General features: G+C 42.5%; 1 protein-coding gene across 9 annotated transcripts in view; it reads left to right on the plus strand.

Moving 5' to 3' along the window:
* Positions 1-24,817, plus strand: part of LOC137379802 (chemokine-like protein TAFA-2) — a 264,057-nt gene extending 239,240 nt beyond the window's left edge. For 5 of the 9 annotated variants that reach the window (XR_010976914.1, XR_010976915.1, XR_010976909.1 and 2 more), the window contains 4 exons: positions 1,651-1,775; positions 1,943-2,084; positions 22,268-22,345; positions 23,571-24,817. Coding sequence is in view for 1 of the 9 variants with exons in the window: in XM_068051181.1 (XP_067907282.1) it covers positions 1,651-1,775; positions 23,571-23,582 (137 nt within the window). In the remaining 8 variants the exon portion in view is untranslated. Of the gene's footprint in view, positions 1-1,650; positions 1,776-1,942; positions 2,085-22,267; positions 22,388-23,570 lie in introns of all 9 variants that reach the window. The other 4 variants (XR_010976910.1, XR_010976916.1, XR_010976911.1 and 1 more) reach the window with 4 other exon arrangements.
* Positions 24,818-25,648: the final 831 nt, after the last annotated feature.

Genomic DNA, 25,648 nt, shown 5'->3' on the forward strand with positions numbered 1-25,648 from the left:
AATACCTGACTGTATCACACATAACACAATTGTTCCCTCATTGTGAATTGCATTAAAAATGACACCCAAAGTAAGTGTTTTGGCACTGGCACACATCACTGAAATGAAATGGTACAGATTAACCCTTTTTTGGAATTTGAACATTTGTTCACTGGCAAAAATAATTTTTCATATTTCCAAAAACAAAGATATAGAATGGTGCTGCAAATGATATTCAGAAAGCTAGCCAGCTTATCTCAATCAGGGAGGATATGGGCAATACAATTAACCTAATTTTCCTCTGGGCTAAAGGGGAAAATTAACTGTTCAGTGAACCATATTGGAAAAGTTTGCGTATTTGTCCCATGAGGAGTGTCAACACCCAATCTGGATTCACGTTTAAGGACCTTATGATTTTGCAACCCCAATGGGATGTACAGTTTGGACAATTGAAGCTAGAGTTGTTTCAGCCCTATCTTCAAGCTGTGCTCTCTAAGTGTGGCTCTCCAATGCTATCCCTGCACCTTGGTGAGGTACTGAAGAACTCCCAGTTATTGTAGAATGATAGAAGCATAGGAACAGGAGTAGGCCATTCAGCCCCTTGAGCCTATTCTGCCATTCAGTTAAAACATGGCTGATTTGTATCTCAACTCCACTTACCTGCCTTAGTTCCATATCCATAAATACACTAACCTAACAAGAATTTAGCAATCTCAGTTTGGACATTTTCAATTGACCCAGCCTTAACAGCTTTTTGAGGGAGAGAATTCCAGAGTTCCACTACCCTTTGTGTGAAGAAGTGCTTCTTGACATCACCCCTGAACAGCCTGGCTCTAATTTTAAGGTTATGCCCCGTTGTTCTTGTCTCCCCCTTCAGACGAAATAGTGTTTCACCTTCTACATTATCAATTCCTTTCATCGTCTTAAACACTTCAGTTAGATCACCCTGCAATCTTCCATACTCAGGAGAATACAGGTCTAGTCTATGAAAGTAATGATACCCCAAGAACATCATAGGAGCAAGAGTAGGCTATACAGTGCCGGAGCCTGCTCTGTCATTCAATAAGATCATGGCTGAACCTCTACATCAACTTCACATTCCTGCTCTATTCCCATATCTCTTGATTCCCTAGTGACCAGAAATCTATTGATCCCAGTCTTGAATATACTCAATGACTGAGAATCTTCAGCGTTCTGGGATAGCGAATTCCAAAGATTCGCAACCCAGTGTTTGAAGACATTTCTCCTCATCTCTGTCTGAAACGGCTGACCCCTTATCCTAAGACTACAGCCTCTAGTTCTAGACTCTTTAGCCAGGGGTAGCTGCCTCTCAGCATCTACTCTGTAAAGCCCTCTAAGAATTTTATGCACTTCAATGCGATCACCTATCATTCTTCTAAATTCTAGAGAACATTCTAATCAATCTCTCCTCATAGGTCAGCCTTTTCATCCTGGAATCAATCTAGTGAACCTTTGTTGTGCTCCCTCCAAGGCAAGTATATCCTTCCTTTAGCACGGAGATCAAAGCTGTTAGAGAGTGGAGAAAATTGGAAGGGAAATATAAATGTGCTCCACTATATCATGGTAATAATATGACATAGACTTATGATTGCCTTTCGAAGGGAAATTAAGCTAATAACTGTTTACTTGTTTTTTTTTTTGTTGAACCAGCCTCAATAGTTTTACAGAAATGGTGGTGTCAAATGCAGCCATGCCTTGATGGAGAAGAATGTAAAGTACTGCCAGATCGTACTGGTTGGAGCTGTGCCTCTGGAAATAAAGTAAAGACAACCAAGGTAAGTTTAAAAAATATGCAATCTTTCCAATCAGAGAATATTTGAATTTCAGAATGTGGCTAGTGTAAAACATTTTTAACACATTTCAGAATGTGGCTAGTGTACATTTTTGGATTGCCTACTTCACAATGCAAATGACTTTAACTTGAACTGCATTTATACTGCAGCTGCTGGTCGGAGATTGGTAGGGGTTCCAGCCAGGTAAAACTCCATTTACACCACCTTGCTGGAACTCCAATTCTCCTGCCCAGGAGAGACCTCCTCAGGTGGCAGTTCCTACAACCATCTGAACATTTAAATGAACTCCAGGTAGGTTTACAAAGTGTCTAAGCCAAATTAGGTGGTGCATTGAGTTTGCCATTGGCCTTTCACCTTTTACGTCTTTGACCTGGATTCAAAGCCAGCCCAAATGGATCAGATGAAAGTGTCCTCCGTCTGCTGAAGCCAAAGGGTTTTTACAAAAGGAGCTTGTACAGTTTGAATCCAGGGTCAACAGGATGTAAAGATTTATTACTGCTTTTTTTTTGAAGTTGAGCAGGTTGTTCTCTTGGTATCCAGGCCAATGTTCATCACTCAAGCAACGCCACCAAAACAGATTAACTAGTCGATTATCTTAGAGCTGTATGTGGCACCTTGCTGTGTGTAAATTGGCTTCTCCCTTTGTGAGCTCAACAGTAATTGCATTTCAAAATTGACTGTGAAGCACTTTGGAATGTTCCAGGTGTGAAAGATGCTATATAAATATATGTAAAGACATCTTTCTTGGTGGGTATGGGTCAACATCAAAAAGGTGTCCTAATTTGGCATTCCCACAAGACAGCTTGTATGGAAAAAATGTTACACTGGCGCAGTGGAGTAAGGGGTGCTGTTTTGAAATTGTGGCTGAAGAACGTTGTTTGAATAGAATAGAGGGTACGTTACATCTGACTGTGCTATTCCTGACACCTGCAGCTGGGTTTGTTCTCCTTGGAGCAGAGATGTATGAGATGAGATTTGATTGAGGCGCTCAAAATCATGAGGGTTCTACTCAGAGTAGATAGAGAGAAACTATTCCCATTAACGGAACAGCTGGGAACCAGATTTAAAGCGATTGACAAAAGAATCAACGGCGACACATGGATTTTTTTTAATGCAGTGAATGGTTAGAATCTGAAATGCACTGCCTGAAGGGCTGGTGGAGGCAGATTCACTCGTGGCTTTCAAAAGGGATTTGAATAAGCACCTGAAGGGAAAAAAATTTGCAGGGCTACAGGGAAAGGGCGGAGGGAGTGGAACTAGCTGGATTGCTTTTGCAGAGAGCCGGTTTGGACTCAATGGGCTGAATGGCCTCTTCTGTGCTGAAACCATTTTCTGATTCTATGACACTGAGTGTCTGAAATAAGATGAGTTCCATTCTGTAGCACTAACATCCCTTGTCTTGATGAGAACTCAGAAATAAAAAATAGTCCAAGAGACCCCATGTAGTAACAAACTGGAGTTAAACATCACATGGTCTCAAACTAAACTTGCATGCAGCTAATTTCTCCAGGCAGTCTTTACTTCTCTGCAGTCAGGTCAGGTCAGTCCCTAACTCTGCATTAATACTGCAACTTTAGCATCACCTCTTCGCTGTAACCCAGAAGTCATAAGAGTAAATTAACCAATTGTATGTTTCCAGGAGGAACCCCTACTCACAGGTCAGAGCATCAGCACAGCAGGACTGTCATCCCATCTCTGTCCTGTAATGGGAATGTGAGAATGGGTGAATTTATTCTGTAATGTAAACATGCCCAATGAGTCTCATTCAGGCAAGCTAAGCCTGTGCAGACTTCACTTCAATGGTTTGCAATCAGTGGCTTTGTTCCGAATAGCTTTTTGCTTTCATGAGGCATGCTTGGCTTTTAAACCATAAATTTCTCATGACAATGGCTGTTTAACCTGTGGATGTAATCTTTCGACCAGACCAAAGACACTTTCCAATATCCTTTGTGTAATTTTCACAGAAGAGTGTGCAATGCAGTCACCTCTGTGCCCCATCTCGTATAGACAGTATCAGTGCCCAAATAGAACAGCTGATGCAGTTTCTTTTTGTGTACTGTCTGCTATTCTTGGTTGGCTAAATGCTTTACCTCAGCAATGGAACAGTCAAACAGACTAAATTTCATGGTGTTTGACAAATGACCCTGCTTCCACATGCACTGTAAGCAATGGCCACCACCTCAGGAACGACTGCACTCTCACCAGTCAGCAGGAAACCGCTGATATTTTTGACAAAGTAAGGGCTCTCTGAATAATTCCTTATTCACAAAACCCATTTCAGGATAACTATTAGTGATTTTTTTTAAAAACACGTATACAGGGAGTTAAAAAAAAACTTTAAAAATAGTTTCAAGATGATTTTCGACCAATTTTACCATTTTTCCCGAAATAATCACTTAACATTTACTGTTCCAACCCACGTCTGAAAACACAAAATGTCCAGATGTTCGACTTCAGTGCTTGGAGGAAGGGGTGAGAGGCTGTGAAATATTGCCTGGGCACAGGGCAATGGGCAAAGAGGGCAAATGGGCATGCAACAAGCACATGCACATAATAGAACCCATAACAGAAGGCAAATTGTGAGGCGGGGGTGGGGTCGTCCTTTACAGGTGTGAAATCCTCCCAGCTGATTTCACCTCTCTAATATGCGTCCTGGGTGATGCCTGACATCCAGATAAATTCCAGATGTAAGCATTAAACGTTATAGGGTAGAGATTCTGGTCTTCGCTGTACAAAATAATCAACATGCTCAGGCTAATTTCCTCTCTGTGGCAGGGATTTTACTGGCCCTGGGGCAACAGGCTGGGGGACAGCTGGGCGGGTAAAATCCGGGGAACTGCATCAGGATTGCTCCTTGGTGCAGTCACGTCACTGAGAAAGTTTCCCATTGGCAGCAATGGCAACAGCTTGACTGCCCGCCAGACGGAGGTGGGTGGCCAATTTGAATAATTGAAGGGCCATTTTTCCACCGGCGGAGTGGCCCCTGCCACGTCGGGAGGCCGCCAGCTGCATGGAGGTGGCTACCCAGCAGCTTCCCTGGTGTGGGGGTGCCATCGGAACCTGAGGCTCCATGGCTCAAGGAGAAGGCCGTCAGTGGCAATGAGAGCCCCCATGGTCACGACACCGCCATTGGAGGAATTTCCTCTCCAATCACCAGGCACTGCCTGCTTGGCGCTGGCAAAAAGAACTCTGCCACCCCTGCGTGGGCACTTCAAAATGAAGGTACCCTCACGTTCTCCTTGCTGCCTCAGCTGAGGGCACTTCTCTCGGTGGCGATGCCGAGGCTGCAGAACTGCTGGCCCTCTGATTGGGCCAGCAGCATGGAAGGCCCACCTGCCTTCCTTAATTGGCCACACCCTCCTCCTGGCAATATCCAGGGGGGAAGTCTCGCCCCCTGCCTGAATGTGCTGACCAACTGAAAAAACTCCCTGATGTTGGTACCTCCCCTGCTTCTGAGAAGATTCCGCCCTGTGTTTTTGTAAGGTGTTCCCGTCAGAAAGCTAGCAATCACATTTCTACCTGCTGGATTATATTCCCAGCATTTTATATGTGGAGTGGCTGAAATTCCTACGTACTCACCACAAACTCCAGTCCCTAGCCACTGACTCCATGCCTCTCCTTGGTAACTGAACCACACTGTTTACAACCATATTTGACTCTGAGATAAGTGTTGAACTGTTATATTCCAGAAAACCAGGCAGTGAAAGATAGAACTGGAGCCAATCTTTATGAGCTTTTATTTACAAAGATGCACATTACAAACATGTACCTCCTAATCCAACAACCACAGTTTCAATCTGTTCCTGTTTATTGGAGCTCAAATGTATCCCTAGTTAATGTCCACCTCCTGCATACAATTAAATACAATTAATATATAATTAACACTGACCATATACTGCCGCCATCATTAAGACAGCCTATATCCATCTCCATAACATCACCTAATTCTGCCCTGCCTCAGCTCATCTGCTGTTGAAAGCCTCATCAATGCATTTGTTATCTCTAGACTTGACTATGCCAATGCGCTCCTGGACACCTCTCACCTTCTACCCTCTGTAAACCTGACGTCATCGAAAACTCTGCTGCCTGTATTCTAATTCACACCAAGTCCCATTCATCCATCATCCCTGTGCTTCCTGACCTACATTGGCTCCCTGTTAAGCAACACCTTGAATTTAAAATCCTCATCCTTGTTTTCAAGTCCCTCTATGGCTTCACCCCTCCCTATCTCTGCAATTTCCTCCAGCCCCACAACTCTTTCAGATTCCTGCATTGCACTAAATCTGGTCTCTTGAGCATCCCTGATTTAAATTGCTCCATCATTGGTGGCCACATCTTCACTGTCAAGATCCTAAGTTCTGGAGTCCACTCCCTAAACCTCTCCACCTCTCTACTTCTCTTTCCTTTTTTAAGATTCTCTTTAAAACCAACTTTTGGTCATCTGTTCTAATATCTCCTTATGTGGCTCAGTGTCAGATTTTGTTTTATAACACTCCCATGAAGCACCTTGGGACATTTTAATGGCATTAAAGGGACTATAAAAAAACAAGTTGTTATTGTTGTTTTCTGGGAAAGTACTACAGGGTTGTACCATGGCGGGAGTGGGGGTGCTGGAATTTGAGGTGTGGTGATTGGGTTGTTTATCTTTTTTGGCCCAATAAGAAATTCTAATGTGCTGCCATCACCATCCACTGGTGGAAATAGCACCACAATGCCTGCATCCTAACAATGAATGCTGTTAGGAAAGTGGTATCTATCCTATTTTTGTATCATGATCAGTACCACCCCATTCTCCAGGGGAGCAGATACCACTGTTGCATGTCCCTTTTACGCAAATTACCCACCTTCATGATTTGGGACATGGCCAATGCTAGCAGCCAGAAGGCCCATTGCCCTGATCTTCTTCCAACAGTATTTCAGGCCGAGAGTCTTTACTGAGTAAAGACTGGAACTAATTGAAAACAGTTAGAGTGTTCAATTAATCATAATTGTGCAAAGATAACCTTCACAATTTGTTACTTTACACTGTTGCCTCCAGCTCTATCGAGTGATATGCAACAGTACGTAAGACCTTGAATGAAAACAGATTATAGATGTACATAAACATTTTAATGTCATGTGAGACAACTTTATTACCCAAGACATTTTCAGAGTGTGTACCATGTTGCATCATTTACATATTGCCATGGGAGCACTGCTTTTTCCTCCCAAATGTAGCTCTTTGACTTCCATTTTCAAAACCCTCTTAGTCAGAATGAAGAATGAAAATCATTTGGGCATTTCAACATAAAATAAAATGAATTGCTGCTCTTCAATATGGAGCCAAAGTAAGATTTAAACTCTGTGACTCAATATAAGCATGTAATAAATTCACAATACTTCTAAAATGACAATTTTAGTCCACTGAGCAGAGTGGAAACTCATTAATGCCACTTTAGTTCCACATTTTGGTGATTACGTCTTTATATTTCCCACAATGATTGATGCCCAAATCCAAAAAAACATCTACATGACAATATATTCCATTGTCAGCTGAAATGGTCCCTCTAATTTCATTTGTCACTCAAAGGACATTTTCAAGATGGTGGTCACTCAGCATGCAGTCCATCGAATATATCCAGTCACTTGGGTTCATGCACGCAATCGGCTTAGAATATGTTGACCTCATTCTGTCTTGTCACAAGGTTAGAATCATGGAATAGTACAGCACAGAAGGAGGCCATTCGGCACAATGAGTCTGTGTCGGCTCTTTTGAAGAGCAATCCAGTTAGTCCAACATAACTCCAGTTAGTGCCCCATATCTCTCCAATTTTTTTCTCTTTCAAATATTTATCCAATTCCCTTTTGAAGGCTACTATCGAATCTGTATCCACCGTCCTATCTGGCACTGCATTCCAAATCCTAACCACTCATTGTGTAAAGACATTTTATCGCTCACGTAGATTGCCATCTTGACATGATGGAGAGGCTTGTGTGTTCTGACGATTCCTTGAGCGTTGCCATCAGGATCTCCTTGCTCCCGGTAGGGCCATCCATGGCGGTGAGGTCGGGGTGGGGTGGGGGGGGGTGGTGGTGGTGGTGGGTGCCATGCAAAATGTGGTCCGGTAAGTCCACAATGGCAGAACAGACAAAGGAAGACTGTACGTCTCACCGGCTGCAAAGGTGAAAGAAGGCTGCAGCGGCAAGGTGGTCCTGGTCATCATGGTTCAGCATGCCGCCAAAATCTGATCACCAACCCATCAAGATCGTGTGGACAATGATGGCGCCCCCCAAGGTCCCCACTTTAAACAAAGTCACGTGCAGGCTTCTACCAGGGTTCATTTGCCAAGTCCTGTGGTGATGGAGAATTGGCAACGGGAACAGGGCTGTGAACTTGGGAGACCCTAGTCAAGAATCTGCACACAGACGACAGATGCATGAAGGTCAATGGACACCTGTGTTGGGTCAGAGGTGTCTTTGAGCACAGTATCTGTGACTGAGCAGTCCTCTTCAGGATACCCTCTGCTCACCCCAAATGGGGAGGGGGCTAGAAAAGGTGCCCTAAAAATAGGCTGTCCCCCTCCCTCCTGGCTGGGAAACCACACCCTGTGGGATCACCCATTTTCGTAGTCAAAGAAAGAAAACTTTAAATTTTGCAACTTGGAATGTTCGAACACTCATGGATAATCTCAAGAGTAACTGTCTGGAAAGAAGAACTGCAATCGTATCACATGAGCTATCAAGACTCCAAATTGACATGCAGACCTCAGTGAGACCTGCCTTCCTGGGGGATGGGCAGCTGAAGGAACAAGCAGGGGGATACATCTTCTACTGGAAAGGAAAGGCTGACAGTGACCCTTGCATCCACGGAGTTGGTTTTGCCATCCGGAATAGGATCTTGGATGCACTGCCTGAACTCCCAAATTGTATAAATGAAAGGCTAAGGTCATTTCACATACAGCTCAGCCGTGACCAATATGCCACCGTCATCAGTGTTTATTCCCCGACCTTGACTCTGATGAAGATGTTAAGGAAAAGTTCTATTCTGACCGAGATGAAGTCCTCACTGCCATCCCAAAAGAAGAGAAGATCATCCTTCTGGGGGACTTTAATGCCAGGGTTGGCCATGACTCCAATGGGAGGAACCAATGGGAAAAACAGGGTGGGAAAAGCCAATGTGAATGGTGTCATCCTGCTGACAAAGTGTACTCAGCATAGCCTCATTATAACAAACACCTCCTTCCGCTAGAAGGACAAATACAAAACCACATGGAGGCATACTGGATCAAAGCACTGGCACGTCCTGGATTATGTCATTGTTCGAGTCGAACATCTAAGTGATGTCTGTATCACTCAAACATCAATTCGTTCAATTGGTGATGAACATCTGCCTAGCACCAAGACATTGTAAGTCCCAAAATTGCAAGAGGAGGAAGATCAATGTCTTAGCCCTAAAGCAGCCTGACTGAAGAGAGGAATTTCAAGTGCAGCTCACAACCAATTTGGAAAATCTTCACACATCCACAGTGGCGCAGTGGTTAGCACCGCAGCCTCACAGCTCCAGCGACCCGGGTTCAATTTTGGGTACTGCCTGCGTGGAGTTTCTAAGTTCTCCCTGTGGCTGCGTGGGTTTCCTCCGGGTGCTCCGGTTTCCTCCCGCATGCCAAAGACTTGCAGGTTGATAGGTAAATTGGCCAAAAGCAATTGCCCCTAGTATAGGTAGGTGGTAGGGAAATATAGGGACAGGTGGGGATGAGGTAGGAATATGGAATTAGTGTCGGATTAGTATAAATGGGTGGTTGATGGTCGGCACAGACTCGGTGGGCCGAAGGGCCTGTTTCAGTGCTGTATCTCTAAACTAAACTAAACTAAATTTCAGAACAATGGGAACTAATAAAGTCAGCTGTACTCGACCCCTGTGTCCAGACCATTGGGTTCAAGAATCCTTGTCACCAGGACTGGTTCGACGAAAATGATGCTGAAATATGTGACCTCCTGGAACAAAAACGAGCAGCCTTCAGTACCTGGCAGAACAACCCAAGGTCGCAAATTAAGAAGGCAACATTCCAACAGCTCAAGGCTGACACCCAAAGACAAAATCCAGAAAATAAAGGACAAGTGATGGGAAAGGAAAGCCCGAGAGAACAATATGCTGATCAACATGACATGTGAAGCTTTTTTGAAGCCACCAGGGCCAGGACCAAGGTCAAATGGACAAGAGCCCCTTCACTCACTGGATGGTGTCTCTCTTCTTAAGGATGACAATGCCATTTGTCAAGACTGGAAAGAACATTTTCAACAACTCCTCAACCGTAAATCCACTGTCGTAGTTGATACTCTTCAGGCTATCCCCCAGTATCTTGTGGTAGAACCCCTGGATGAACCACAATCGATGGGAAAGCTGCAACAAGCTATCAAACGGATGAAAAACACAAAGCCTTCAGCCCTGATGGTTTCCAGCTGAGGTCTTCAAAGCTGGTGGGCTTTTGCTTACTTCAAGACTCCATGCACTCATCCTATGGAATTGGGAGGAAAAAGAAGTCTCCACACCTCTGACTTCAGGAAGGTGACAATTGTAACTATCATCAAGAAGGGAGATAAATCACACTGTGGAAACTATTGAGGTATTTCCCTCTTGTCCATGGCAGGAAAATTCTTCACATGCATTCTCCTGAATTGCCCACTTCCTGTGGCTGAGGAAATCCTCCCAGAGACATAGTGTGGCTTCAGACATTCCAGAGAAACCTCTGACAGAAAAGTGTCGAAGACAAAGACAGGAACTCTTCATTGCATTCATCAACCTGACCAAAGCATTTGACTCAGTAAATCGCAAGATTCTGGATGTCCAATAAACTTCATCACAATCCTGCAATTATTGCATGATATGACTGCAACTGTCTTGAGTGGGAGATCTGAAACAGACACCTTCAAAATCTGGAATGGGGTCATGCAAGGCTGTGTGATTTTTAAAAAATATTCTTTCAGGGGATGTGGGCGTCCAGGCCAGCATTTATTGCCCATCTCTAATTGCCCTTGAACTGAGTGGCTTGCTAGGCCATTTCGAGGGCATGGAAGAGTCAACCACATTGCTGTGGATCTGGAGTCGCATGTAGGCCAGACCAGGTAAGGACAGCAGATTTCCTTCCCTAAAGGACATTAGTGAACCAGATGGGTTTTTACAACAATCGACAATGGTTTCATGGCCATCATTAGACTAGCTTTAAATTCCAGAATTATTAATTGAATTCAAATTCCACCTTCTGCTGTGGGATTCGAACCCATGTCCCCAGAGCAATACCTGGGTCTCTGGGTTACTAGTCCAGTGACAATACCAGTACGCCACCGCCTCCCCTTTAGCCCCCATACTGTTTACAATTTACCTCATCAAAGATCAACTGCCCTCTGGTGTGAGTATTCAATACCGCTGAGGTGGAAAACTCGCTTCTGTGCCAAAACTAAACTGACCACCATAGACATGCATGATCTACAGTTTGCAGATGACTGCAGTGTTGTTGCCCACACTCACCTGATTTGCAAGCCATTCTTGATCTCTTCAATTCTGCATACAAGAGACTTGGCCTGTTCTTGAATGTTGCCAAAACAAAACTCCTATATCAACCCACACCTGGTCAGCCAAATATTCCACTTCCCATATATGTTAAAGGAGAGACTTTGGAATATGTTGAGCACTTCCCATGGATTGACAGCCACCTCTCAAGGCCACCATTGACGAGGAGATCCAACACCGAATCAGCTGCGCCAGCTCAGCCTTCTACAAACTATGGCATTGAGTGTTTGAAAACAAAGACCTCCGCAAGTCAACAACAGTCCTAGTGTACAGGGCAGTTTTCGTCACCACACTCCTGTACTGCTGTGAGACCTAGACTATGTATCAATGACACATAAGAGCACTAGAGAAATTCCATCAGCATTGCCTCCGCCGGATTCAATGGGAGGACCATGGAACAAATGCTAGTGTCCTTCTTGAAGCCAGCTCCATAAACATTCAGGCAAAACTCCTGCAAAACCAACTTCAATAGACTGAACACTGTGTCTGGATGGCCAAAAACCGTCTTCCCCACCAGGTCCTGTTTACTCAACTCTCAAATGGCCAACCTTCCGGGGGCGGACAAAGAAAATGCTCCAAAGACACTCTGAAGCTCTCTTTGAAGCACGGCAGCATTGACATTGATGACTGGGAGGAGCTTGCTACCAGTCATTCAAAACTGTGACTACTTGTCCATCAAGCTGCCTCATGCTTTGAGTCCAAACACCTTAATGATGAGGCAGAGAAGGAAAGAAAAGAAGCAAATCCTGCACTCTGGATCCCATTACCTCATGAGACAGCCTGCCCCATGTGCCCAAAGGTCTGCGCATCGAGAATCTGCCTGTTCAGGCACATCAAGCAGAAACTCGCAACCCTGAGTTGACGTCATCCTCGAATTGAGGGAAAGCTAACGACGGAAGAAGTTTTACCTCATCTCGCCTCTGGTTCTTTGGCCAACCACCTTTAAACTGTGTCCTCTCATTATCAACTCTTCAGCCATTGAAGCAGTTTCACATGAGGAGGTGGTGACTTGATGGTAATGTCACTGAGCTAGTAATCCAGAGGCGCAAGCTAATTCCCCGGGCACATTGGTTCAAATCGCACCATGGCAGCAATTAATTTATTTTTAAAAAAACTGGAATTTAACACTAGTCTCAGTAATGTTGCCATGAAACTATAATCGATTATCATTAAAAATCCATATGGTTCACTACTGGCCTTTGGAAAGGAAATATACTGTCCTTACCTAGTCTGGTCTACATGTGACTCACCACAGCAATGTGGTTGACTCTTAACTGCTCTGCGAAATGGCCTAGCAAGACACCCAGCCATCAAGGGCAACTAGGGATGGGCAGCAAATGCTGGCCTTGCCAGTGATACCCACAGCCCATGAAAGAATAAATAAATTCATGATTTTAAACACCTCTATCCAAATCCCACCAAGGTAGCTAGGGAACCTAAATTCAGTTAGTTAAATAAATCTGGAACAGGAAGCTAGTATTAATGACAGTGACTGTGAAACTACCAGATTGTCATAAAAAAAATCTGGTCCACTTTATAGAGTCATTATGGCACAGAAGGAGGCCATTTGTCCCATTGAATCCATACTAGCTCTCTGTAGAGCAATCCATTTAGTCCATTCCGCTGCTCTATCCCCATAGCCGTGCAAATTGATTTCTCTTAAGTGCCCATCCAATTTCCTTTTGAAATCATTGATCGTCTCCGTTTTCACCACCCTCATAGGTAGCGAGTTCCAGGTCATAACCATTTGCTGCGTAAAAACGTTCTTCCTTGCAACCCCCCTGTATCTCCTGCCCAAAACCTTAAATCTGTGTCCCATGGTCCTTGCACCATCAGCTAATGGGAACAGCTTTTCTTTGTCTACCTTATCTAAACTCGCCATAATCTTGTACACCTCTAGCAAATATCCTCTCAATCTTTTTTGCTCCAAGAAAAACAATCCCAGCTTCTCTAACCTAACCCTGTAGCTAAAATCCCTCATCCTTGGAGCCATTCTGGAAAATCTCCTTTGCACCTTCTCAAGGAACCTCGCATCCTTTCTAAAGTGTGATGACCAGAACGGGATGCCAGACTCTTGTTCACAGAAACATAGAATAGTTACAGCACAGAAGGAGGCCATTCGGCTCGTCATGTCCATGCCAGCTCTCTGCAAGAGGAACTCACCTGGCCCCACACCCTCTCCTTTTCCCTGAGACCTGCAAATCTTTTCTCTTCAGATATTTATCCAGTTCTCTTTTGAAGATCTTGATTGAATCTGCCTCCACCACACTCTCAGGCAGTGCATTCCAGATCTGAACCACTTGCCGCATAAAAATGTTTTTCCTCAAATCGCTCTTTCTTCTTTTGCCAATCACCTTAAATCAGTGTCCTCTGGTTCTGGATCCTTCAGCCAATGGGAACAGTTTCTCTCTATCTACTCTGTCCAGACCCCTCATGATTTTGAACACCTCTATCAAATCTCCTCTTAATCTTCTCTTCACCAAGGAGAACCGCCCCAGCTTCTCCAACCTATCCATGTGACAATGTAACTGGATTTCCTCATCCCTGGAACCATTCTCATGAATCTTTTATTGATTTCTCGAATGCCTTAATATCCTGCCAAAAGTATAATACCCAGAACTGCACACAATACTCCAGCTGAGGCCGAATCAGTGTTTTATACAGGTTTATCCTAACTTCCTTGTTTTTGTACTCCCTGCCCCTATTTATAAAGCCCAGGATCCCATATGCTTTATTAACTGCTTTCTCAACCTATCCTGCAACCTTCAATGATTTGTACACTTAAACCCCCAGGTCCCTCCGCTCCTTCACCCCTTTTAGAACTGTACCCTTTAATTTATATTGCCTGTCCTCAATCTTCCTGCCAAAATGAATCAATTTACATTTTTTTGCCTTAAATTTAGCTTGTCCGCCCATTCCACCAGCCTATTTATGTCCTCTTAATGTTTCTCACTATCTGCCTCCAGGTTTACATTACTTGCACATTTTGGGTTATCTGCAAATTTTGAAATTCTGCCTTGGACACTCAAGTCTTGGAAATTAATATATATAGTAAAGCAGGGGTCCCAACACTGACCTCTGGGGAACCCTGGAGAAAATGTTTAGGGAAGGAAATCTGCTGCCTTTATCCACATGTGACTCAGAACCCACAGCAATGTGGCTGATTCTTAACTGCCCTCTGAAATGGCCTAGCAAACCACTCAGTTATACAGAAAATGGCTACAACCTTCACTGCACATATTGCAGCAGTTCAAGAAGGGTGGCTCACCGCCACCTTCTCAAAACTAATAAATGCTGGCCTTGCCAGTGGTCCAACATCCCATGAATGCATAAAATCAATTTCTGAAGGACTGAGAAGGGGCAGTTTGGATAGGCTCCTGAGGAGCATCAAAGTATCTTTATGCCCATAGTAGTCCTCATTAAAGCAAAAGAAAAATATCTGAACTCATCATAGGAATATGAATGGGCCAGTCAGCCCCTCAGGCCTACTCTGCCATTCAGTTAGATATTGGCTGATGTGTACCTCAACTCTATTTACCTGTCTTAGCTCCATATCCCTTGATACCCTTATCTAATAAAAATCCATCGATCTCGATCTTAAAAACTCCAACTATCCCAGCATCTGCAGCTTTTTTGTGGGAGAGAATTCCAGATTGCCACTACCCTTTTATCTTTCACTAACACAGTACTAGAGACACATGGTGTAAAAACAATAATCAATGGGGAACTATGACATGCAGAAATTATTCCGCAGTTCCTATTGAATTTCTTCCTACTTGTTGAAATATAATTGAATAGCAATAATAAATGCCAGTTCATTAGCGTAACTATAACTGAAGATAGGCAGCATGATTGAAGGACAGGATGCGTAATTACAGCCCACTGTACTCCTGCACATCCATTATTGTTGAAGCCTTGCATAAGCTTTAAAAGCCGAGATAAATTAGGCAGGGAAACATTATAGAAGTGTAAATGTTCTTAAGTTGATCATATGGAAAAGTGGACGCATATGGTTAAGCAGGTCATCGCAATCAGCAGCTTTTATATGACAATGTTGGTGAAGTACGATGGCCGTACCAAATCATAATTTTATTTATTTATAGACACAGCACTGAAACAGGCCCTTTGGCCCACTGAGTCTGTGCCAACCAACAACCACCCATTTATACTAATCCTACATTAATCCCATATTCCCTACCACATCCCCACCATTCTCCTACCACCTACCTACACTAGGGGCAATTTACAATGGTCAATTTACCTATCAACCTGCAAGTCTTTGGCTGTGGGAGGCAACCCACGTGGTCACAGCGAGAACTTGCAAACTCCACACAGGCAGTACCCAGAACCGAACCCAGGTTGCTGGAGCTGTGAGGCTGCAGTGCTAACCACTGCACCACCGTGCCACTGTGTAGGAATAGATCTCATTGTAAGCAGACTGCACAAGTTCCTCGGCAATACAGAGGAACAGAGTGCAGTATTATCTCTGATGCACTCCTGGTGAAGGAGTACTGGCAGAGCAAGGGATTTTTAGGCCATTATGCAATTTTTAAGTATGAATGTTAGCTTCTAGATTTTTGAATAAATAATCTTGGGTTCAGTTCTGTACTGTGGGTGTTATTAGAAAACACACTGGCATTTTAATGCAGGATCACTCATCCTGTGTTACTAAATGCACATAGACCTAGGTTATCCTGTGGGTGGATGCTAAAGATATGTTGCCCTCATAAAAAGAGATTTTAATCACTGCACCACTGAGAGCCTTCAGCTGCCTGGGGCCTCGGCTGTGGAATTTTCTCCCTAAGTTTTCTGCCTCTCTACCTCTGTCTCCTCTTTAAAACTGACCTCTTTGGCCTAGTTATTGGTCATTTGTCCTAATATCTCCTTATGTGGCTTGGTGTCAAATTTTGTTTGATAATGTTCCAGCGAAGCGCCTTGTGACATTTCATTATGTTAAAGGCGCTATATGAATGAAAGTTGTTGACGACTGTATACTGAAATTAACTCAAGAGTGGCAAGTGCTGTATGAATGCAAGGCTCTTTTTTCATTATTGGGCTCAGCCCCTGTTTACATCTGTTCTGCCATTTTCAGGCCAGGACAGAAAAAAAAATTGGAATGTCACTGATGGGGAGTTTAGTGAAAGACATCTGGTGTAGAATGAAGAGCAGATGGGAACATTAAATGGATGATTCCACAATCTGGTTCCTTGCAGGGAGTGGCATTCATACATCACGGGCTGTGCACTCATAATTTCCCGAAAGGCCTCCCTGTGAGTGCTGCTCACAGTTGGGCACACTGCAATCACCCTCCCTCCCCACCCCCAGTAAACACTCTGAACTCTTCACCAATCCTTACAAAATGCACAAAATGGCTGCCACCATCACCTAGATAATATTGACTGCACTTCAAAACAATTCATTGTTTGTGAAGTACTTTGGGAATTCTGAGAGACGTGACAAAGATACTTTTTAATGAAGTAAATGAAAAATGGTGAGGTGGGGAATTGGAAAGGTCTGGATTTGGGTACAGCAGCCTTAAGCTCTCTTTCCCTTCATTCTATTCAGCACTGGCTCATGCCCCATTCTGCATTACCTAACTGGCACCTTGTACACTACATGGAGCTCGATGTAGGCAACCACTGTCTCATCATTATACAAAACATGCATGAAGTAATGAGCCATTTTGAAATATGTTAATCAATATTTTGGCACACAATGCCTTGGTTAGGGACCATCGAGTTCCTTTTTTGAACCATTATTGCCCTTGCACAGACTACTTGTATTTATAAGAATTAGAAAATAAATTAATACAGGGCATGGAAATAGGTAAATAATGTCAGAAATGTGAAAGGGAGTCTAATACACAGACATACACGCACACATCTATACAAATCCCATTACAACAGAATCGGCATTCTAAATTGATCTTCATGGTGTTGGGTTTCTAATGACTTGCCTTCCCATTCTTGTGCAAACCTTTTTGTTTCTCTTCATTTTTCCATACCATTTCTGCTTTACTCTGCAAGCTCATTGCTGCGGGGGGTATGGTTCCACGGTTGTCCACAGTCTTCCAGTACCTTGCTCATGTGATCATTCTTTATGTGAGTCTATCAAGACCAGACGTGGCACCCTAACTAGCTCCTGGCCAGATTCTCTTCGGAAGCTGCTTCGTAACCCTGCCTGAGGAGATGTTAACAGCCTAAAAGACTCGGTGTTTATTTTCTTGTTTAAAAGATCAAACCTGACTTCTAACCACGTAGTGTAAATAAATTATTGAGCAGAGGTCAGGGTATAACCTCACTTGCACTTTGTTCTCTGTGCTGTCTGCCTTTCACAACACCATGTAAAATCAATAACCTATATGACAGTTCAAATAAATGACATCAATGGTCATGTAATTGAAGACAAGATAGTGCATCGGTTGTAGCCTGTCAAGTCTTTTTAGTTAAGATTGTGTTCTGCAGTCCTTTAATCTCTCATCATAGTTTTGCAAAAACACAAAAATAGCCTGCTAATAGGGAATAATGTTACATTCTATCCTCCTGAATTTTATTTAATATGGAACTAATAACACTATGCTCTGCTGTTAGGCTGTATCTCTTTCCACTTACAAGAGAGCTTAATCATTCAGATAGATTTAATTCAACTTTGCACAAGTCTGTTCCCAGATGACAGCTCATCGCACTGTTGTATAAACTTGGAATGATCCTTTATAGCTACTAAATACAGGCATAATAACTAACATTTTATCTGCTATATAATCCTCATTCAGCCTTGTGCCCCACCGAATATACATTTTGGAAGCTGATTAGACAACGATGCACAAGCTGAATGGAGTAAATGGCTGTAGAGAAAATATCAATGCCATACCTGTTTGGGCTGGTTTGTGACCCTGATTTGTGTAGTACCTTATTCTATCAATAGGTGCTGCTAGTGCACTTATAAGGTTTTAAATGCCATTTTAATTTCTCACCTTTAACCAAAAAAAAACTTTTAGATTAATTTGGGCTTATCAAGGTGACAGATGTTCGTGCTTGGGATCAGAAAATTCCCACGCCCCATGTGAAGGAATTAAGCACTTGCAGGGCAAGTGTAACATGGTTCTGGATAATGCAAACAGGCCCAGCATAGCTTTTCCTTTGCCTTAACTCCAACTTCAAAGCAGAATTCCTGTCACAGGACAGCATCATTTTTTTCTCTATGCCATCCACCTTATTGGCTCTCTTGAGTGAGAGGCACAATTTAGCACTGAGCCAAAATTCTGTTGCCCATATTCCTAACTTGCATCAAGTCCCGTTTATCCATCATCCCCGTGCTCACTGACCTACGTTGGCTCCTGGTCCAGTAAGGCCTCAGTTTTAAAATTCTTATCTTTGTTATCAAATCCCTCCATGGCCTCACCCCTCCCTATCTCTGTAACCTCTCTGCTTTCATCTGCCTAAGCCCTGAGCTCTGGAATTTCCTCCCTCGACCTCCCTGTCTTGCTATCTCCTTCAGTTCCTTTAAGATCCTCATTCAAACTGGCCTCATCTGTCCCAATATCTCTTCTTTTGTGGCTCAGTGTCACTTCTGTGAAGCACCTTAGGACATTTTACCTATGTTAGAGGTACTATAGAAATGTAAGTTGTTATTGTTGTAGTAATTGGTGCCAAATTGGAGCCAGTTTTTGGCTATGGAACCACAGCCCAGTATGACTGGGTTGAGACCACACAAACAGGCTTATTATTGTGCCCTCAGTAGCTCAAGTCTGGGATAGTGGGGATTTAAGTGCTTTGGAATGGAACTAAATATGATTCAAGACAGGTGTAACAATGGAATACAGACAGAATTGAGCACGCTCAATAAGACCACTAGAAATGTGCTTTGATGTCAAACTTCAGAAAAGCACCTCTGATTGAACCATTATGACTGTTCTAAGACAAATAGCACTTTAAACAACATCAATCAGTGTGGGATATGAATCTAGGCCTCAAATATGAAAAGCAGTTTGTAATACAATTCTATGATTTTAATTCCTCTATACCACACAATCCCCAGTTAAATTTTTTTTTTCCTCTAGGTACCTTGCATCAAACATGGCTTTTAAACTAGGAGTTTGAGCCCTGCTTCCAAGTCTATGCTGCGTTGATCTAGCTCCTAAAAATTGCCTGGGAGCAGCAGGTTTAGATTGCTTGCTCACTGTCCTTTCTCACTATATGGAAGGATCTTGCCTTGCCCCATTTTCTACTCTTACTATTGTGCTCTGTTGGCTTTAGATGAGACCAGGAACTCAATATGTTAGAAATTGGGGAAGAGACCCAAATTTTTGACTTCTTACTCCGTAGATGTACATTACCACTGTAACAGCCTCCATTGGGAGAACAATAACCGTGATGTCTATTGACAGATGATGGCACTTCAAGAGAAAAACAGACCATCACTCTTAATGGAAGCTTTTTATTTGAATATAATTTTAATAATTTTTATGTTTTGAAGAGCTTATTTGCTCTTTTTGGTGTCATTCCTTTCCCATCTATCAAGGTCAACATTTCTATTCTATCCTGAAAGGTGGACATATTTGTACCAACCGTGGCTTCTTTGGGTCATATGATTCACTTCTTGGGTTGTGATTGGTTCTTTCTATCCACTTTATATTATAAGCGAAGAAACCCATCCTATGTTCCGATTGATTAAATTGTATTGAATATTTGCAGACCTATCCCGTAATCTTTAATTATTGGTCAAAAAAAAATCAATAAAGATTATTTTTTGGATATTTTTTAACAGCTACACTGCAACATTAAAAAAATTAGTGGTTTTCAGAATTTGCTGCAAATCTTAGGTTTGCAAATCATTGCAACTTAAACTGCTGATGCGGTTCTCAGTGAGCACAAACCCTCTTGGCACAAACGATCCCGGAATTCACTTCTGGCTTCAAAACTGCTTTGACTCAGATGAGAGACTTTGGGGGTAAAATTTATCTCAGCCAATAGTGTAAGGCAGTCGATAGTGAATTGGCGGCCTTGTTTAACACCCAGCCCAATTTTCTTTTCCCTTTGATGTCAACAGAAACTGAGCAGTGAGATCTGTTACTGCCCATTCTGAACTACCTCCAAAGGCAAATTTCACCCACTTTGTCCTTTTATATCTGGTTCTAGGTTTTAAATCTAACCGAGGCTCCAATCGACTGTTGGTGCCTATTTTATATTGCCTAGAATTTTTAGAAACTGCTGTTAGTTTTATTAGCAGATGCATTCTTGATGTAATTGTGTGGCAATCCACCTCAAACCTGCATTCTTCATGTGCTACTGTGCCCTGCTTGCTTTAGCTAATGTTGCCACCCTTAATTAAAGCCTATGGGAGATCTGCGGAGAGGGAGAGAATCTGGCTTTATGGGTTTAGTTCCAAATGAAATCTCAACACCAGCTGAGGTGACCCATGGGATGTGGGTCCCTAATGCTGTCGGGTCTCAGGACGACGGGTCACATACCCCTCTGAATGGTGCTAACAATCATTTGCAATCGATGGCACTCCTTCAGTTGTAGAGCTTTCTTATCACAGTTACTGCTATTGTTACACTATTCGGCACATGCACCACACACACTGCTGTTAAGGTACATGCACTTACTGAAAACAGACATTGACAGCCATGGAGCAATCATTAACAGTCTTTGGTCACCAGATCATGATGTCACACTGCATGCAGTTGGCTGGAATTACATGGAGACCTAACGGAGCATTTACTGTGGAGAACAGCTTCTTGAAGCAGTCTCCCTAAGCCGGCTCCCAGTCCCATTGCAGTTCCAAGCAACCTGGTTTCATTAGATAAAAACGAAAGAAAAAAATAAAGATTGTGACTATTGGAAGTCGGAAAATAAAAGATCATCAGATCAGTCAGTATTTGAAAAGAGGAAAGATGGATTCATGTCTGAGGATGGGACCCTTCATCACAACCTACTGAGCATTGCTGTCATTTTCTGATTATACTGCAGGGTGGTTTCAACAGCAGCTGTATCGAGTTGTGTGATTGTCTTCCAGTTGCTGCCTTTCCAAGCAACTGGTGAAGATCTTTTTGGCTCCAAGTAGCTGCATTAACATTGGAGGCTTCAGCCGCCCTGCTGTTGGAGACCCCAGTGGTGCGTGTCTCCCCACGGAGCCACGTGTACCGCAGCTTTTACACATGAGGTAGTTGCCACACCAGTAGGCTTGCAAACCCTCTGGGAATGGCTTGGTGTCCAAGACACTGATGGGAACAATTTGGGAGTAATATCGTAGGGGCATTAAAAAAAAATTGTGCTTTTGTAAAAAAGGAAAATATCTTTGAACACTTTTGCTTACTAGTTATAAAACTTTTGGGCATGGGAAAAAAGGCTGTTTTGACTAAGAGACAAGAATCACCTGATTGGGTAATGAAGAATAAATGTAAAATACTGCGGATGCTGGAAATCTGAAATATAAACAGAAAATGCTAGAAATACTCAGCAGGTCTGGCAGCATCTGTGAAGAAACAGAGTTAACGTTTCAGGTCTCTGACCTTTCATCAGAACTGGGTAATGAAGAGTCCCTTCGCTTTTCAATTGGCCATGGGAAGGCAATCAGCTGGATGGATGGGCACACCAGGCAACCAAGGGCAGGAGTTTGGAGGTGAGGCGCTTGGAGGTAGGAGGTCACATGATGGCACCTCCAGAGTACAGCCATCCTGAATTGGCAACCTAGCTATCAGTGGGCACTGCTGACCTCGGTTGGAGGATGCAAACTCTCACATAAATGGGATATAAGACTAATTATTGGGTTTTGTTTGTCACCAGAGTGCAGAATAACTATTAACACAAATAAAAAAAAACACCTGTTTAAAAGTAGTTAAAAAAGTTATTTTTGAAAAATATAATCTCCTAATTAAAAAGAAGCTGTCCTGTGTTAACATTTATAGTTTCCCTATGTATTTTAGCCAGCAGTGTGACATCATCATCTGGTGACAAAGACAGCTGTCGATCTCTCTCTCCAAAGCAGTAAATGGCTGTCCTCAGTAAGTGGAAAATATTCACTTTGATGCTTCCTTCGTGTACAGGTAAAGTGATTTAAAAAAAAGATTAAAGTCAAGGTCAAAATATTGGAAGAATGTTTACTGTGTTAAAAGGGCACCGAACTCTAAAGGTTATGGTGATGGACTACCATCCCAGAGGCCATGGGCTTAAATCCTACCACAGCGAGTTATGAAATTGAATTCAATAAATCTAGTCATTGGTGGTCTGGTAGCAAAATCAAAATTATCATGCAGGTTGTCAAATTGCTATAAAAACCCAACTGGTCCTTGGCAGGAGGGTAGCAACCACTGCTGCCTGGTCTGGCCTGCAATGTGACTCTAGTCACATGCTATGTGGTTGACTTTTATCCCCTGCGAAGCCATTTCTAAAATAAATTACATTGATAAAAATGTTCATACCTGGCCCTTCAAGCTCAGGCTATGGACTCTTATTTGTGCTATATTTCTTATTTCCTGGTTTATCCTGTTTGAATGTAATGGGCCTGCAATTTTGGAAAATGATTGTTCTTAACATTTTTAGCCTCTTGGTCGATACGTTCAAAATTGGAAAAAGCAATATGTATTATAAGCAGCAAATTGATCGGGATTTAGATTTGAAATTTAAATGCAGTCTTTGTGACTCCACAGTACACACCTTTGACCCCACAGGGACTTCAACTGATTCAGGCTGCAGTTTGGACATCCCAATCTAAAGAGACTAAAAGAGTCATCAATGAGATGCAGCTAATGTTATCTCCGTGCACGCATCCACTCTTTACAGTATGTCTCTTTAGATAGTGATAATGGCCAGCTCACTTTTCTCCGTCCAGTCTGTCAGAATTATTCGTTGGAGATTGGAAACAACACAGCCATCCCACGGTCAGTCTCTATGGAGATAATGCATATAACCACTAGTAAAAAGGAGTTGATTTGCTCTTGTATGTACCACACAAAAATGGTTAAATACAGAGCCCAGCAGAGGCGTTTTCCAACTGTAATTATGGAATAAAATCCAATCCATGGTGTTTTATCAATAGTGTGCATTTACTGATAGTACTTGCCCATGCAGCTACCTTTCATTTTCAAATATAAAGACATAAAAAGACACAATAAGATACACTAATTTTCTTTGATTTTAGTTGTGAAACTGTTTCAGTGTTCTACAGATTATTGATTGACTGGTTCCTCGAGAGGACTTTGACTTCCTGCTGCTTTCTGTTCTTCATAGGTGACACGATAGTTGACGAGAAAGGACGGGCTGCTTTTCGAAGATACCTTAGCTCAAGCGTTGGGTCCTTTCCTTCAACCATCGACTGTTGCAGGTTTCCAGACAAAATGGCTGCTCCAACTCCGGATTCTTTCACTTGAGCTCAGACAAGCGCTCAATGATGTGAGGAAGAAAATTAAGAGTTTAATAAGTCACTAGAGTTCTGGAATCTGACAATATATGGATTTTCCTATTCTGTGTTTCTTAATGGGATGTACATAGGAGGAGGAATCACTGACCCGTATCCGTTGAGCTTTGCTGCCAAGTTCCAAAATGTTACTCACAAAGGTAGTGCCAACCGTCTTGCGGATTCATCGCTGCGATCGCGATGGTCTTGGACACATCTGACGGATGGTTCATATTTTTTCTAAAAGAGCAAGAGACAGAATTTCTTGGACTAGTGAGGTGAAATGAAGATGTCCTAAATTTCATTACCTTCAGACTCTTTGCTCTTGCACTTTCCACTGACCTTTTTGCAGCCACGGCCTTCTGGCTAGGTGCAAGTCGAGACTTTCTCATCAATGTTTGAAATTTCAAAACGTGGAGAAGCTTTAGCTTTTCACAGTTTGGACTTTCCTTTTGTTATAGAAATGAATACATTAAGGTAAATGTGTATAAACAGCAGTCTGCTATTGACAGTAAATGCTTATCCGTATACATAAATCATATGAAACAGTTATTGCAGGAATCTCTGATGCAAATGTACTGCTGGCGTTCTTTGGCAATTGAACAAATACGAACTATTTTAATAACTTCAGTGAAATGTTCACACTATCACAATACCTGAATAACATCTTTTTATTTGGTTTAAATTGTTACATGGAGAAACAAGTCTGAAAGTGTTAGAATCTTTTTACATTATCAAGACAATATTAATGACCCAGAACATGCTTGCTGTAACATCAGTTCTTGTATGCAAGTTACTTAGCACTTATGTTTATCACTGTAGCCTCATCTTTCTTTGGAATATTTGGCGTTATGATTTTGATGTGACAAAATCCTTACAGATATTATTTAACGATAAAGATTTCTGTGTACTCCGCAAAGCAACAGGAGATTCGGTACCCAAAAGGGAGACGATGCGGAGCAGATGTTTAACTCAGTGATGCTGTAAAATGTAGCACAGTTTCTGAAACTTTTTTTTGTTTTGTTTCTGGACTTGTGTAAATCTTTGTTTTTAATGTAAACAGTAAATAAAATTCAAGTAGCAGAGATGTAGATAATTTTGATCATTAGTATCAATGTACCTCTCAAAAAAGATGTGGCACCGAAATTGCTACTTTCTATACCACAGCTGCTTTTGATTTTCTTTTTAGTGCCTGCTCCTACTTTCTATCACTAGAGACTTCTAATCTTGAAGAATAACATCATCTTGAAATTATAGATTTTTTTTCTCTGCATTAAATAGTCCCCTTTTTGATAGGTTGGTGTTTATTAGTATTGTATATTTACATTGGGATGTACAAGAGTGAATGTGCAAAAGGGGAGGCTGTGGTGTAGTGGTAGTGCCACTGGACTAGTAATCCAGACCCCCCAGGCTAATGCTCTGGGGACATGGGTTCGAATCCCTGGCAGGTGGTGAAATTTGAACTCAATTGATAAATCTGGAATTAAAAAAGCTAATGATGGCTATGAAACCATTGTCGATTGTTGTAAAAACCAATCTGGTTCACTAATGTCTTTCAGGGAAGGAAATCTGTCATCCTCACTTGGTCTGGCCTACATGTGACTCCAGACCCACAGGAATGTGGTTGGCTCTTAAATGCCCTTTGAAGTGGTCTAGCAAACCACTCAGTTCAATTTCGATTAGGGATGGGCAACAAATGCTGTCCTAGCCAGCGACGCCCATGTCCCATGAATGAATAAAAAAAAAGAGTAGTTACTGGATTATATGTTCAAGTGACTTGAAGTGGGATTGGCAGGTATGGAAGATTAGCTCTTGGACCTGGGTTTGACACAGGAACAATGATGAACAGGTTGGTGCTCTCTGGTCCATCCAGCCTGCCCCACACAATTGTGGTACCTTTTTCTTCACAATA

This window comes from Heterodontus francisci, chromosome 18 (genome assembly GCF_036365525.1).
Source record: "Heterodontus francisci isolate sHetFra1 chromosome 18, sHetFra1.hap1, whole genome shotgun sequence".
NCBI lineage: Eukaryota > Metazoa > Chordata > Chondrichthyes > Heterodontiformes > Heterodontidae > Heterodontus > Heterodontus francisci.